The sequence below is a fragment of the Oikopleura dioica genome, chromosome 2 (genome assembly GCF_907165135.1).
Source record: "Oikopleura dioica chromosome 2, OKI2018_I68_1.0, whole genome shotgun sequence".
NCBI classification, from domain to species: Eukaryota; Metazoa; Chordata; class Appendicularia; order Copelata; family Oikopleuridae; genus Oikopleura; species Oikopleura dioica.
In genome coordinates, this window is record NC_137292.1 from 7,593,691 (window position 1) to 7,607,833 (window position 14,143).

Consider the following 14,143-nt stretch of genomic DNA (forward strand, 5'->3'; position numbering starts at 1 on the left):
TCTACCTACTCTTCCTTGATTGCAATACGTAAGGAATAATCAGGCAAAATGTGTGATTGTTAATATATTATTTAGATAAATAGAAGTGGATTAAAATATTTAGCTTTTGATTTCTTTCACGCTCATTATTTGGAGAGGAGTTCAGTCGGAAGTGGGAAAACAATCGTGGAGTTTTTCTGAGCAGCGACTGTATTGAGAGTTTGGAGGTATCTGAAGGAAACTTGCGGTTAGGGGTTGAATCTATAAATTACCGAAGTTGGAGGGCCTTGGGATTAGAAGCCATCATTCGCGCAGCATCAGCAATGTTTTTGGCTGCTTCCCGTTCGCCAACAGCCTGGGTCAGTTTGGCCTTTGCTTCTCGAGAAGCTTCAGCTTCTGCGGCCATGGCGCGTTGCATCTTTGAATTAACAATTAAGACACTTATCTTGGTATAAAACTGACCGCAGGTGGAAGAATAATGTCTTTCACTTCGACGCTCTCTACTTTGATTCCCCAGTCGTCGGTGGCCTCATCGAGGCTTCTTTGCAAAACCCGGGAGATTTCTTCTCGCTGATTCAAAATCTCCTGCAAGCTCTTTTGGCCAAGGATATTTCGCAAATGAGTTTGCGCAAGAAGACGCTTAAATAAAAAAACCGTGAGTGAATCAGATTTATGGGAAAACTTACGGTTGTGTGATTGTAATTCATGACAGAATCGATGGCTGCAAGAGGTTTGACAATTTTATACTGCGCAACTGCATCGACTCGGATAGTGACTGCGTCCTTGGATAAAACTTCTTGGCGGGGGATATCGAAGACTTGAGTACGGATATCAACCTTGTGAAAATTTGAAATGAATGAACAATGCTTTAAATAAGATCTTTTTACCTTCTCAATGTGGTTGACAAAGAAATTGAGGCAGAACATACCCCTTTTCTCGCTGGAACCAGCTTGAAGTCGGCCAAGCTGGTAAATGACAGCTCTCTCGTAGTCCTCGAACGATTGTTGGAATCGCTCATTCTAGTAGCGGTAATTACCTGGATCGTTTGAACCGCCTGACACCAGAAACACGGGAAGATTATGATCAGAATCCAGGTCAAAAATACCAAGATTCCGTCAAAAATACCAGGTGGTTTAGCTTCATCTTCATTCTTTCGTGGAATATACTCTTGATGCGCGATTTGCGTGTTGTTGAAAGTCATGTTTGCGCGAATGTGCTTGTATTCAAAATAAACTAGGTTAGAAATTCGTGTCTAGAAACTTTTGGACACTTTTTTGACTACTAGTAACTTTACTAGTAAATGCATCTGCCAATTCCTGAATGCGTAAATTTCCTGAATTCTTGAAACAAATAAAGAACAAATTAGACACTTATCTTACAACTAACTCGAGTAAATAGAGTCTTGTCGCAGAGTATGATTTCAATTCAGAGTATCCTTTTATTGTTTTTCAATGAAGAAGAAAGATAAATGCATAGATTTCCGTGGCAATGATACTTGACAATTTAGATGAAAATAATTCCTTCTGGGTGTTCATTAAAATGCTCTTTGAATTCATTCGCTTTGATGATGCCTTCTTCGAGGCGGTTGCAAATCTTTCGGGCCCAGATCATGGGCCAGAGTTCTGGCTTTCTCTTTCTTTGGATTGAATGTTGGGGAGGCGCTTGTAAATCGTATAGAATTGACTGAAGCAAGTAATGGGTCATCGTTGTTGAGCGGTTGATCAGATGGACACTTATATTGGGTTTTATTATGCATGCAATACTCTGAGCAGTTGATACTTCAATAAATACCCTTCCCTGATAGGACGAATATTGCTCACAGCCGCGCCTCTTGTGGCAAACTCTTTCATAGGAGCTATATGGATATGGTTGCCACTGATCTCTTTTCTTCGGTCCAATCGTCGGTCAATTCCCTCTATTTTAGCCATTGTGACTCTCAAATTTGCACCATCCAAGTACTTCATCAGATGACCATGATCTCTTTGATTGATCATTCCCTTTTCATTTGACCATTTTGCTTTATTTGCGTCTTCGAGCATTTGATTGAAAATGTGAACGTCGAACTGACCACCAGCAAGAAGTAAAATCTCATCCGGTTCATACTTGAGTTTGGTTAAGATTGTGTTGATACTGTCGGCGATATCTGAATAGCTTGTTTGTATCATAGTCCGAACAAAATTACAAACCTTCCATGAAGGTTCTTTGACCGTCATCCATGTATTCATTTGTGAGTTTAACGACTGGGTGCCCGGCTTTGAGGATGTTGCATGTATTGTACTGATTTTGCTTTCGCTCTTGATGATTGTAAACAAAACTGAAGTAGCCATTCGATTCATGAATTGCAATAATCAACAAGGTTTTATTCTTCGGATAGCCTGTTAAAGTCCAATTACGAGTTTGTTTTGGCGCTCCAAGTTTTGTGATGATATCATTCACTCGATTTTTCGAGTACTTTTCTATCCAGCGATCCCTTTTGAAAGATTTAATCGGAGTAACGCTGGAGAAATGTACCTGTCGCTTTGAGGGAATCTTGATTCAGTTTGGACAAAGACGGGCAAGTGAATATTGATGCACCTCTTCTTGATCTCTCTGTAAAGATCCTCCCGGAAAAGTGGCAAGATGAGCCACAGCAACGAGCTCTTGTTCTGCTCCCATGTATTGGGTAACTTTGCTACCCATGATTTTGGATCATGTTTTTCCTCGTTTTCGATCATTATCTCGCTAGGAGCTTTCATTTTGATTCCATTATCGTTGCAAATTTGCATCATCTGCGACTTAACAGCTCCTACAGCTTCTAGCTCAGAGCAGCACATAATTGTCCAGTTCTTAATCGCTACTTTCTTGAGCTTGAGGTTAACTCTGCCTCTCGGAATCAAATCAGGATCGCATTTGAGTGTGTTGCCAGCGGATGTGAACCAAAGTGGAAACATTAAATGCATGGAACCAGCTTTTTGAAACATAAATCGAATCGCTTTCTGTGCATGAGCAAGAATAGAATTTTCCATTCGATATCGATCAGTATTTGCGACAGCTAGGTACTGCTGTTTCTGTGGATCGACAGTTCCAGTCATTGTCCACAACTCTGGAACGATAATTCTTTTCTCAAGCCAGTCAACCCCTGTCATGTCTGGACCGGAATCGAAAGCGACAGTCAAGTATCCATCCTTTTCGTGCTTGTTTTGAAAGCAAATAGGCTGTTCGGCGATAGTGATGTTCAACCCTTGCTTTTCGTACATGCTCTTGATCGTCAGCCGTTTATTGTACGTTCTTTTTCCACCAGGGTTGGCGGTAACTGTCATGCATGAGTTTGGGCGAGCGTCTTTGCGGATGCCATCGATAGACGCGAACACGTCGAGTTCCTCATTGTAGACAACCTGGAATTGAATGGCTTCATCTATAGCTTGATCAAGTGACTCTTGACGGTTATTGTCATCGTTGTCAAAGGCCTCTCTTATAATGGCCATGTATTCCAAAAGCGTGTAGTCCTCTACAATGTTTTGAACGATGACTGCTAAGTGCACTTTTCCTAAAGAATTCTTTTAGAATCCATACAATGGATTTATTAAGAAACCCGTTGCTTCGTCTTCGAAGAAGTGACTGAGCCGATAACTGTCATATCTATACGTTCTCTCCCTCACTGGAATTTCGTTTTCATCCCCGTCTCTATCATGATCATCATCTTTCTCAGTAGCATCTATCGGCGCAAATGCTAACTCAGGGTCAAAGTCGGAGAAGATCATCTGCGCCATGAGCTGGGAAAAAGTGGCACCACCGACGTTTCTATCATCCGTCAGTTTACATGTATCTATAAGCTTCAGATTCCATGCGTCTCCATGTTCTTCCGGAAAAGGCTTGACTTTAAAGAGGGAGATAATTTGACAGCAGAAGTTCCCATCACCGGCATCCTTCAATATTATGAAGAAAGGGAAAAAGAATGAGCAAAAAAACCTCTAAGAAATCATCATAGCCTCCTCTGATATGGAAGCCTTCTTTGGTTTGCAGAACTTCTTCTCCACCGTTATCTTTTAACAGCAAGATCGGAGTCTTCGGAGTGATTCTCGCGGACTTACTCGCGAATAGAAAGTTGCGATACGCTCTTTCTACTTCTTCGTAGGTTAACTGTTCTTCACACGGTGATTTGAAGACTATTTCGTACCAAAAATACTTTCTTATGTTTGGTATGTCCAAGTTGATGGAGTGAGTCCATTCGAGGGCCATTCTAAATAATCTGCGCTAAGACACAGCTTGTCAAAAAAAAAAGGTTTGATAAAGGCAGTGTAAACGGTAACATCAGAGAAAGATAGCTTTACATGTAAAATTTGGTCCTAAAAGCGTGCTGATTCCGCTAATTTACAATGAATTACGATTCCATTTCGTCCTCATTGTTTTTCTGCTCGGCGTTTTCTTTATCGGCTTCAGTGTTCACTTCACCGCCGGCTTCTTCTTCAGCCTCGTTTTCACCCTTTTCTTCTTCAGCTTTTTTTTCCTTCTTTTCTTTTGCCTAAATCTTGTTTTATCAAAAGCTACAGTGGAGAGCGAAAACCTTGTTAGCTTTCTTCACTTTTGCAGCTTCGAGCTCTGATTTCACAAGTGGAACCAAATCGTCAAATTCTGTCTCACTCAGAGCATCGATGATGTCTGATTCTTTTAGCGTTTTTCGCTGATGATTCCTTTTATTATTTGATTGTTGCGGAAATGTACCTTGTTATTTGAAGCAACTTCTGTAGCAGTTTGACTGAGGTAAACGATGAAAAGTGATGTAGCTTTAGCAATCGCAAGTTTTGCGTCCTTTGATGAGAAAATGTTTCAATTTGAAAACTGGGAAAGTTCCAAACCTTGGCAACGATAGATCCTGGTGGAAGAGCCTCTTTGATAATTCGTGCTACGACAGCGTTTGGTAAAGAGAGATCTTCAACTTTATCGGACATCTAGTAAATAAGAACTGGTACTTTAAATTTTTTAACTAATTTTTATCTATATTCGACTGATTTGACAATAATCGTAAAAGCAACTTTTAAAACACAGAACGATAATAAAAATATAATGAACAGAGCGAGTGGTTGAATTTTATTTTCTTTTTGCTTATTTTTCAATTTTCCATCGCGTGTTTCTGAACCCAGTCACGCGCAGTTTTGTAATACTCGTCAGGATTTTCTCGGAGAACTTTTGCTCGGTCAGGATTGAGAGCGTGATCTGGATTTGGAGACATCAGAAATGAGAGGAACGAGATAAGGACTTTTTGAATGCTAAGGGCGGGAGTCCAACTGCCTCTGAAATAGCGTTTTATTTTTGACGAAGAATGTTTCTTACGCAAGTATATCCATGCAGATGTAGCCTTCGTCGCTGACATTTACGTGATAGAGTTTCGTAAGCACCTTTACTTTTGGCGGCTTGAAGGGATAATCCGGGGGAAAACTGATTGTCAGGTTGAATTTACCGCCCTATAAATCGTGAAAATCTCAATACTACGATATGTTCAGTACCTCGTAAGGTGTATCTTTCGGACCCTCGAGAACAGCCGCCCAGCTGAACATGTCATTTTCGCTGGGAGTGATTGTAATTCCTTCGACAGGCGACTTGGCCAGATCTTTCAATTCTTTTTTCACTCGCCCTGTCGCCATTCTAAAACTAACTTTGGCTCTCTGAATAAAAAGGGTCTCGAATAAAAAGTAATTTTGAAGACTTGAGGCGTGAAAGCTATTCAAAAACAGTCTGCATAGAATCGTTAAAAGGGAAAATAAAAATTAGTCACGATTCGTGACTCACGAATCATGAATAACAAGTAGTGGATTAAGGATATTGCAGCGAAATACTGAATTGATGGAAAGTACAAGATATCTGTTAGTAATACGTAAGCTCGATGGCAAGATAATGAAAGAAGATTGAATTCGTAATTGAAACTTGAAAGACTATTTTTTGAGCATCTTGTTCATCTGCTTGTTCATACTCTGTGTTTTCAAGTTGTTTCTTTGAATCGCCAAATCAACATCGTCAATGAGCTCGTCTTGGGCGTCGATTTCAGTTTGAAGCGTCAAACCGAGGTTTTTCAGACGCGATAGACCAGATGACATATCGGTAAGATTTTGCTCAATCTAAGAAACTCCTTGTTGATTTCTCGGGAATTGATGATCTTGTAGTTACCTGTTGTTCTCTTGTACTTGGAGCCTTCTTGTTGGCCAATCTACTCATGTGATCGGCGCTAGAAGACGAAGACATGCCGCTTGACTGGCCAAGCGAGCTAGGGTTCGAGCTAGAAACTGAAGAGGCAGCCGTTGCCTTCGCTGGACTCGATGACTTCTTGGACGGAGAGCTGCTTGCATCACCTTTTGGTTTCTTTCCGAACCAGTTTTGCATCGTCTGACCCCAGAAAGACTTATAAAATCATAGTTTTTGGATGATGGTGAGTCTAGCCTTACTTTTATTGATTTGAGATGACCTTCAGATTCGCGCAGGTGAGACTCGGACTCTTCTAGGCGCCCTTTCGTCCTGATTAAATTGATGAAATGTCTGTAACTTCTTACTCTTATGATTACCTTTCCAAAACTTCTCTTTGTCTGTATAATTCACTCGCAGTTTGGGCTCCTATTTCTTCTGATTCAGCGATTTTTTGAAGGGCTCTCTTGGATTTTTCTTTACAACTTATATTCTCGAAAGAATTCGTTACTCACCTGAGTCGAGGAGAGTCCTCCGTCATTTTTCTGAACCTGAACGGAATAATCCTTGTTCGGATCGAACTCGGCATTGAACTCTGCGTCGTCCCAGTTGCTCATTCTATTGAAAAGAAAAATGAACATTTTTTACAATAAATAGTAAATTTAATTCATGAGAATCTGTTTCTTCAAAAGTTCCAGCGTGGACTTTACTTCCTCAAGTTCTTTTCTCAATTTCTCGTTTTCTGCCGAAATCTCTGAGATCTTATTTGACAAAGTTTGACTTTCGATCGACGATTTATTCTTGTCCAAATGCATCAGTCTCATCTCTTGTCTGAAAAAGGACTGGATAGATAGTAGAAGGACGCTGTCTACCTGATACTCATGATTTCTCTATTCAAGTCTAGCAATTCGTTACTGACCGCTGCACTGGCGTTTTTGGGGTCTAGGAAATCAACGCTTGAAAATGACTTTTTGAAAAGAAACTTACCGATATCAGGATTATAGTAAATAATATTGTAATAAATGTAGTGAAGAATTCCAGAAATAAGATTGTACGCGACGAGAAATGTCAAAAGCTGGCCAAAAAAGTTCGAGCCCTTTTCATTTGCTGATTTCTCGGTAAGATTGATCGACGAGTTCATGAACATTCTCCTCCGAGCTGGATCTTTCTCCAGCCTCGCCGAGATCTGGTGGTCCAAATTTGCAAGACCCTTTTTCATACATTTAATTCTGCGTTATTTCATACTGGAAATCCTTACATTTCCAACAGGAATGAAGATATTCTTTCTGATAATCGGTGATTTTGTCGAAATATCCATACAAATGTCTGTCGCTGGCTTACAAATTGACAGCCAGCTTTTGTAAAGAGGCCCGTGATTTGGAAATGCGAGGTTCCTGACAAAAACGCGCGAAATCATTGAGTTCAATTTCTAAGGTTCAAGATTGTTCACGTATATTTTTTATCCGATGTAATAACAGGCAATAAGATATCCTTTTGTTACATGTGAGTTTTTCTTTTTATGAATGGTGGGTACGAGCTCTCAACAAAGAAGGAAAAAATCTAGGAAAGAAACTATCGGAAAGTTGGATTTTAGGAATAAGCTTTACTAAAAACTAAATCGAGTTAAATAAAGAAACAAGCCGCAATGTGAAGATTAATTTTAAAATTTCAAGTGTACAGAAACAAAAGTCTTTCGTGAGAAGTTGAAAAATAACATACAGGCTAACTTTATACTTTTATCTTTTTTATAACATTGTTACATGTATTGGCGTGAGTGTTTTTCTTCAGTGTTTACTTCCAGAGCTGCTTGACGGACATGTTCTTTTCTGAGTCCTTTTGCATAACCTTTGCCACGGCCATTTCGAAGTCTTCCTGAGTCACGTGGACTCGTCGCTCTCGAAGCGCGTACATGCCAGCTTCAGTGCAGACTCCCTGAAAGACAGCTCTTCTGAGAGGCCTCAGAAATGAATAATTACCTTGGACTCGGCACCAGAAGCCCCCTGCATCTTTTCGGCAATCTTGCGCAAGTTGATTCCTCGAGTGAGGTTCATTTTTCGACTGTGGATCCTCAGAATATCCACTCGCGCCTAAGATTGGTTAGATTTTCATTCAGATTTAGTTTTGATTACGTCTTCATTTGGTGCTGGGAACTCAATCTTTCTATCGATACGGCCGGGTCGGAGAAGAGCGCTGTCGAGGATGTCGATTCGATTTGTCGCCATAATAATCTAAAAAAGGATGATTCTAACCGCGTGAGTATGTGAGCTCTTACTTTGATATTTTGGTGGGGTTCGAAACCATCGAGCTGGTTCAAAAGCTCGAGCATGGTTCTCTGGACCTCGGAGTCGCCACCGCCGCTGCCGGATTCCATTCGAGAGGAACCGATGGAATCAATTTCGTCCATGAAAATAATACTAGGGGAGTGCTCTCGCGCCATCACGAACAGTTCTCTTGACAAAATGGTTAGAACCGAGTTTTTTTATAAAATTCAATAGTACCTGACCATACGGGAACCTTCACCAATGAATTTCTGCACGAGTTCGGAGCCAGAGACTCGGATGAATGTACAATCAGTGTGATGAGCCACTGCTCGCGCAAGAAGAGTCTTGCCAGTTCCGGGAGGGCCGTAAAGAAGAACACCCTGGGATTCGGTAAAAATTCGTGCAAGAGCTGTTTCAAATCTACCTTTGGCTGTGCGATACCGAGCGCTTCGAAGAGTTCAGGATGTTTGACGGGCAATTCGATGACTTCTTTGATTTCTTTGATCTGTTTGTCCAGGCCGCCTATCATTTCGTAAGTGGAGTCTGGCACTTTCTCGACCATCATCAGCGAGACAAGAGGATCGATCTAAACGTCGAGTTCCAAAATCAAGCGGAAGAAGTCTCACTGACCTTGTTGGGAAGGATCTTATGGAGCAGGTAGGAATCGCTCTTGAGGGCAACGCGGGTGGTCGCTTTCAGGTCTTCGATCTTGATTTTTGAATCGATATCAACGACAAATTTTCCTTCAGGATGAATTTTGACGAGAACCTAAATTTTAATCTACCTCGTTGGTTCATTGTTATTAAAACCTTGTTCTTTGTCATCGGCTTGATCACTTCTCCTACATAACTTCCCTGCTCCTGGAGGAGCTGCAGCTCCTCCCGAAGAAGTCGAACCTAAACAATTGTTTAGCAAAAGAACAGGCAAATGCGTCTATTTGCTGTAGTAAGCGAATTACCTGACTGTTCAAACTATTTCGTTGGGCTTCTAGTCGGCGCACATTTTGCTCCTTGTCATTTTTAATCGCATTGAGCTCGAGCAATTGACTGTAAAAATAGATAGAGTTACGTATGATGGTCATTTTGGTACCTTTGATAGTAGTTTGCAATTCCTCCCTCTTGAACTTGATTATCAATATCCATCTGAAGATCGATTAGAAGTAAAAATACGCAATTGAAATCGAGCAAATTTGATGAAGAAAATAGAAGAGAAAGAAAGAAATAGGAAGAAAGGTATTTTGATGAGAACAGCGGATTTCGTGCCCAACTAGTGTGCTCCAATGCGCGCTTCATACAAGGTCAAAAGTGAAAGAAAAAGAGCTTGAGAAGATGGACTAATTGATGATGTTCCTTTTATTATTTTTTACCTGGTTGAGTTGTTTGATGACCGCGGTGACTTCTTCTTGCTCCGCCTTTTCGGATGATTTGGGCGCTCGAAACTTCTTCGAACTGGGTTTCAGATATTTATCTCCTTCGTCAGACTTGCGTGTTCGTTTTTGGGGCATAAAGGCTGTTTCTGGGCTCGCAAAAGAAAAGAATAAAAACTAAGGGTCTGGAAACCACACCTCTATCTCTTCAAGAATGAAAATGAAGGCAACAAAATCATTCGACGCCGCTGATCTAGAAAAGATTGAGCAGTCGGCTCATTCTTTTTTCTTTGATGCTCGTTACTTGAAGTTTGATAGAGTTGAGAAAATCTGATGTTTCAATAGTCTTAGTTTTTTCTTGAGCCCAATTCTTAAAACATAGACGCTGAAGGCTAAAATTTAATCGAAATCAATCTAAACGGACGAAATTAAAATTTGGTCATGTTTAAAACAAATGACTCATAGTCGAATTAAAATTCCTAGAACGACTATCTGATAAGAAGAAAAATGAAGCTTTGCCTGAAGCGATAAATGTCTATAAATTTTCCTACAATCAAAGAGACCAGTGTCTCAAAAAAACCGGCAGTTTCTACAGCAAATACCGATAATGACTAAGGTGTAAATAAGACGAGTAAGTTAGTGTTGGTTTCTGGTGACATATGGTTGGTCTTCCAGGGTGTGCACGTAACTCGACAGGGGATCTTGTAACTCTCGAAAAAGGGCAAAAATCTTTCTCAGCAATACGTTATGGCCACGTCATGCTGTCCCCCTGAATGGCGCTATTTGATTGGCCCGTCTCCCACGGCGACGCAGCACATTCAAGCGATGAAAGTTTCCTTGCACCCTCTTGGACTCACACGGAATCTGGCTATTGAAGCTACTGTGTCTCCCTCTTCTCTTTTTCCGGGTCCGTAGGTGCAAGAGAAACTAAACTAAATGAAGCTCTATTTGGCCTTGGCCACTCTGGCCCTCTTCGGCACTGTTACCGCCCAAGAGGAAGCTGTTGCTGACGACTCTGTCAACTTCCACGACGATGCCACCGACGATGACGTCGCTGCCAAAGAAGACGAAGCCATCACCCTTGATGGCTTCAGCGCTGAGGAGCAGGCCGCGCTCCGAGAGTCCTCCGAAACCATGGCCTTCCAGGAATGTGTTTAACAGCCGTTTTTAATGTAGGCAACTTTTCACTAGTTATTTTAAGCAAAAACAAATCAATTTTCAATAGGGTCATTGGTAAAAACAAAGAGATGGCAATCTAAAAATTTTGCATATTCTCTTTGTTGAATTCAGCTTTGTTAAACTCGCGAAAAGGCTGAAGTCTCCCGAATGATGAAGCTTATTATCAACTCGCTCTACAAGAACAAAGACATTTTCCTTCGAGAACTTATCTCCAACGCTTCCGATGCCCTTGACAAGATCCGACTTATGTCTCTCACTGATCACGATGCTCTCTCTGCCACTGACGAGCTCTCCATCAAGATCAAGGTCGAGAAGGACGCCAATGTTATCCACATCACTGATACTGGTATTGGTATGACCCAGGAGCACCTCAAGAAGAACCTCGGTACCATCGCTAAGTCTGGTACTTCTGAATTCTTCGAGAAGATGTCCAACTCCGGAAACGAAGACTCTGCTTCTGATCTTATCGGTCAGTTCGGTGTCGGCTTCTACTCCGCTTTCCTCGTTGCCGACAAGGTCGTCGTCACCTCTAAGCACAACGAAGATGACCAGTACGTCTGGGAATCCGACTCTCTTGAATTCTCCATCGCCAAGGATCCCCGAGGAAACACTCTTCCACGAGGTACCACTGTCTCGCTCTACTTGAAGGAAGAAGCTGGCGATTACCTTCAGCATCAGTCTGTCAAGGAACTCATCCAGAAATACTCTCAGTTCATCAACTTCCCAATCTACCTCTGGGGATCCAAGCAGGTCGAGGAAGAAGTCCCAGTCGAAGAAGAAGCCGATGAGGAAGTCAGCGCTGACGAAGATGAAGAAGGCAAGGTCGAGGAAGAATCCGACGAAGAAAAGCCAAAGACTCAGAAGGTTACCAAGACCGTCTACGACTGGGAACTCATCAACTCCACCAAACCCATCTGGCAGCGAAAGACCGCCGAGATCGATGAGGAGGAATACGAAAAATTCTACGCCGCTATTGCCAAGGTAAGCGCGGTGATAAAAACGGCTAGGGATTAGATTTACCCTTTCAGGACAACACCAAGCCAATGACTTACACTCACTTCTCCGCCGAAGGTGAAGTCTCCTTTAAAGCCATCCTCTTTGTTCCCAAGCAAGCCGAACGAGACATGTTCAACGACTACGGCCAGAAGAAGGGCGATAACATCAAGGTTATTCACGTTTACGCTTTAGGATCAAAATGCCAAATCGATTGCCAGAGCCCATTTTCACGCCGAAGGAGAAGTTTCCTTCAAAGCGATGCTTTTCATTCCTGAAATAAGCATTTATGAACACAACGCTCGAAAATACCAAGATAAAATCAAGGTTCCAGCTAGTTTGATTGTAAATTAGACCTTTGCGCCGGTATTAGCATAGAAAATTTTTATGGCATTGCAAATGGCACCTTAGTGTTTAATTTAATGTTAAATATTGACTCACGTTTGCTTCGTTAGATGTACGTCCGACGTGTCTTTATCACCGATGACTTCACTGACATGATGCCAAAATACCTCCAGTTCATCCGAGGTGTTGTTGATTCCGATGATCTTCCATTGAACGTTTCTCGTGAAACCCTCCAGCAGCACAAGCTCCTCAAGGTCATCAAGAAGAAGCTTGTCCGAAAGGCTCTTGATATGATCAAGAAGATCGATGTCGATGAATACACCGAAACCTTCTGGAAGCAATACTCCACCAAGTATGAATAATTCATAATTTCATAACCTTATTCATTTTCCCAGCGTCAAACTCGGTGTCATCGAAGATAACTCCAACCGAACCCGACTCGCCAAGCTCCTCCGATTCCGAACTTCTAAGGACGACGGTGCAGGATGGCACTCACTTGAAGAATATGTTGAGCGAATGAAGGAGAACCAGGAGAAAATCTTCTTCTGTGCCGGTACCTCTTTGAAGGATGTCCAGGTATAACTCTCAATTAAATTATCACTCGCTAAACCATTCATTCCAGAGCTCCATCTTCACCGAGCGACTCATCAAGAAGGGTTACGAAATCATCTACCTCGTCGAGCCCGTCGATGAGTACACTATCCAAGCTCTTCCAGAATTCGACGGCAAGCGATTCCAGAACGTGGCCAAGGAAGGTGTCGACATCGATGTCAACAAGAGCTTCCTCGAGCGAATGGAGAAGAAGTACGAGCCACTCCTTGACTGGCTCAAGTCAAAGGCCCTCTTCAACAAGATCGAGAAGGTGATACTCAACAATTTGTAAACATAGATAACAAGGTTGCTTTAGGCTATTATCTCCCCCTCTCTCGAATCTTCGCCAGCTGCCCTCGTCGCTTCCCAGTACGGCTGGTCCGGAAACATGGAGCGAATCATGAAGGCTCAGGCTTACCAGACTGGCAACGACGCTTCCTCCGAGTTCTACGCCAACCAGAAGAAAATCTTCGCCATCAACCCCCGACATCCTCTTTCCAACGTAATATTCATTCAATCTTTTTGTGTTCTAACTTTCAATATTTAGACTCTTCTCGAGCGAGTTGAAGCTGATGATCAAGACGCCGCGGCAGAGGAGATCGCCAAGCTTCTCTTCGACCAGGCCGCTCTCCGATCTGGCTACACTCTCAAGGACCCAACTGACTTCGCTGACCGAATCATGAACATCATGTACGCCAACTTGGACATCGACCCTGAGACTCCAGTAAGTTTATTTCGAGATAATCATGAAATATGATGAAAATTGACCCAGCAACTTTTTTAAAAAATAATTTCAGGTCGAGGAAGAACCCACCGCTGGCGACTGGGATGATGAAGAAGACGAAGAGGAACTCGAGGCCGAGGAAGAGGTCGATGCCTCGTACGAAGCTGATGAGGAGGTCCATGAAGAGCTCTAAACAGCGAAATGTGCAATAATTCTCGTCTAGAACCTTAAACCTTACGTTATTAGAGACATTACTATCAGTTACAGCCTAACCATCCTATAGCTTCACAGTTCACCTTCCCATGCTTTATTTAATATTATTTTCTTATGTTTAATTCTGCTACTTCCGAGGCTAGGGATGGTGCAAGACTTATTTGTTCCAAAGTGCAATCCTGAACACGACTAAAGCTACTACCTTTAGTGAAAACAATTTGTAAAACTTGATCTTCAAAATCTTTGTTATTTTTTCTTTATCTGACATTTACTTTACTTTATCGAATTGAGAATAAATAACAAAAACGCCGAATGTCTTTGGATTGTTTTGAATTCTTG

The 14,143-nt window shown here is 41.9% G+C and overlaps 4 protein-coding genes across 7 annotated transcripts in view; 1 reads left to right on the forward strand and 3 right to left on the reverse strand.

Moving 5' to 3' along the window:
* Positions 1-51: 51 nt before the first annotated feature.
* On the reverse strand, positions 52-1,186 carry LOC145696240 (band 7 protein AGAP004871-like). The gene is made up of 6 exons (XM_081773242.1): positions 1,016-1,186; positions 867-971; positions 666-815; positions 442-618; positions 252-397; positions 52-210 (listed from the first exon to the last, which is right to left on the reverse strand). The coding sequence occupies exons 1-6, from the start codon at positions 1,178-1,180 to the stop codon at positions 126-128; spliced, it is 828 nt and encodes a 275-aa protein (XP_081629368.1). The 5' UTR covers positions 1,181-1,186; the 3' UTR covers positions 52-125.
* Positions 1,187-1,403: 217 nt separating this feature from the next.
* LOC145696939 (26S proteasome regulatory subunit 8-like) overlaps positions 1,404-14,143 on the reverse strand; it is an 88,001-nt gene continuing 75,261 nt past the window's right edge. Inside the window, exons 2-13 of one of the 4 annotated variants that reach the window (XM_081774060.1) lie at positions 10,130-10,173; positions 9,760-9,902; positions 9,483-9,535; positions 9,352-9,439; positions 9,178-9,289; positions 9,024-9,136; positions 8,818-8,979; positions 8,631-8,773; positions 8,405-8,582; positions 8,262-8,360; positions 8,109-8,219; positions 7,568-8,064 (exon numbers count right to left, since the gene is read on the reverse strand). In XM_081774060.1, the coding sequence (XP_081630186.1) occupies positions 7,924-8,064; positions 8,109-8,219; positions 8,262-8,360; positions 8,405-8,582; positions 8,631-8,773; positions 8,818-8,979; positions 9,024-9,136; positions 9,178-9,289; positions 9,352-9,439; positions 9,483-9,535; positions 9,760-9,897 (1,338 nt within the window). In that variant the 5' untranslated portion in view covers positions 9,898-9,902; positions 10,130-10,173 and the 3' untranslated portion in view covers positions 7,568-7,923. The other 3 variants (XM_081774059.1, XM_081774061.1, XM_081774058.1) reach the window with 3 other exon arrangements.
* LOC145698013 (ubiquitin-conjugating enzyme E2 D2B-like) lies at positions 5,069-5,600 on the reverse strand. Its single transcript, XM_081775219.1, has 3 exons — positions 5,463-5,600; positions 5,290-5,420; positions 5,069-5,249 (listed from the first exon to the last, which is right to left on the reverse strand). The coding sequence occupies exons 1-3, from the start codon at positions 5,598-5,600 to the stop codon at positions 5,069-5,071; spliced, it is 450 nt and encodes a 149-aa protein (XP_081631345.1).
* On the forward strand, positions 10,631-14,117 carry LOC145696994 (endoplasmin-like). Its single transcript, XM_081774131.1, has 9 exons — positions 10,631-10,911; positions 11,071-11,919; positions 11,967-12,104; positions 12,387-12,628; positions 12,672-12,852; positions 12,899-13,138; positions 13,184-13,369; positions 13,415-13,591; positions 13,665-14,117. Exons 1-9 carry the CDS (start codon positions 10,696-10,698, stop codon positions 13,782-13,784), a joined length of 2,349 nt encoding a protein of 782 aa, XP_081630257.1. The 5' UTR covers positions 10,631-10,695; the 3' UTR covers positions 13,785-14,117.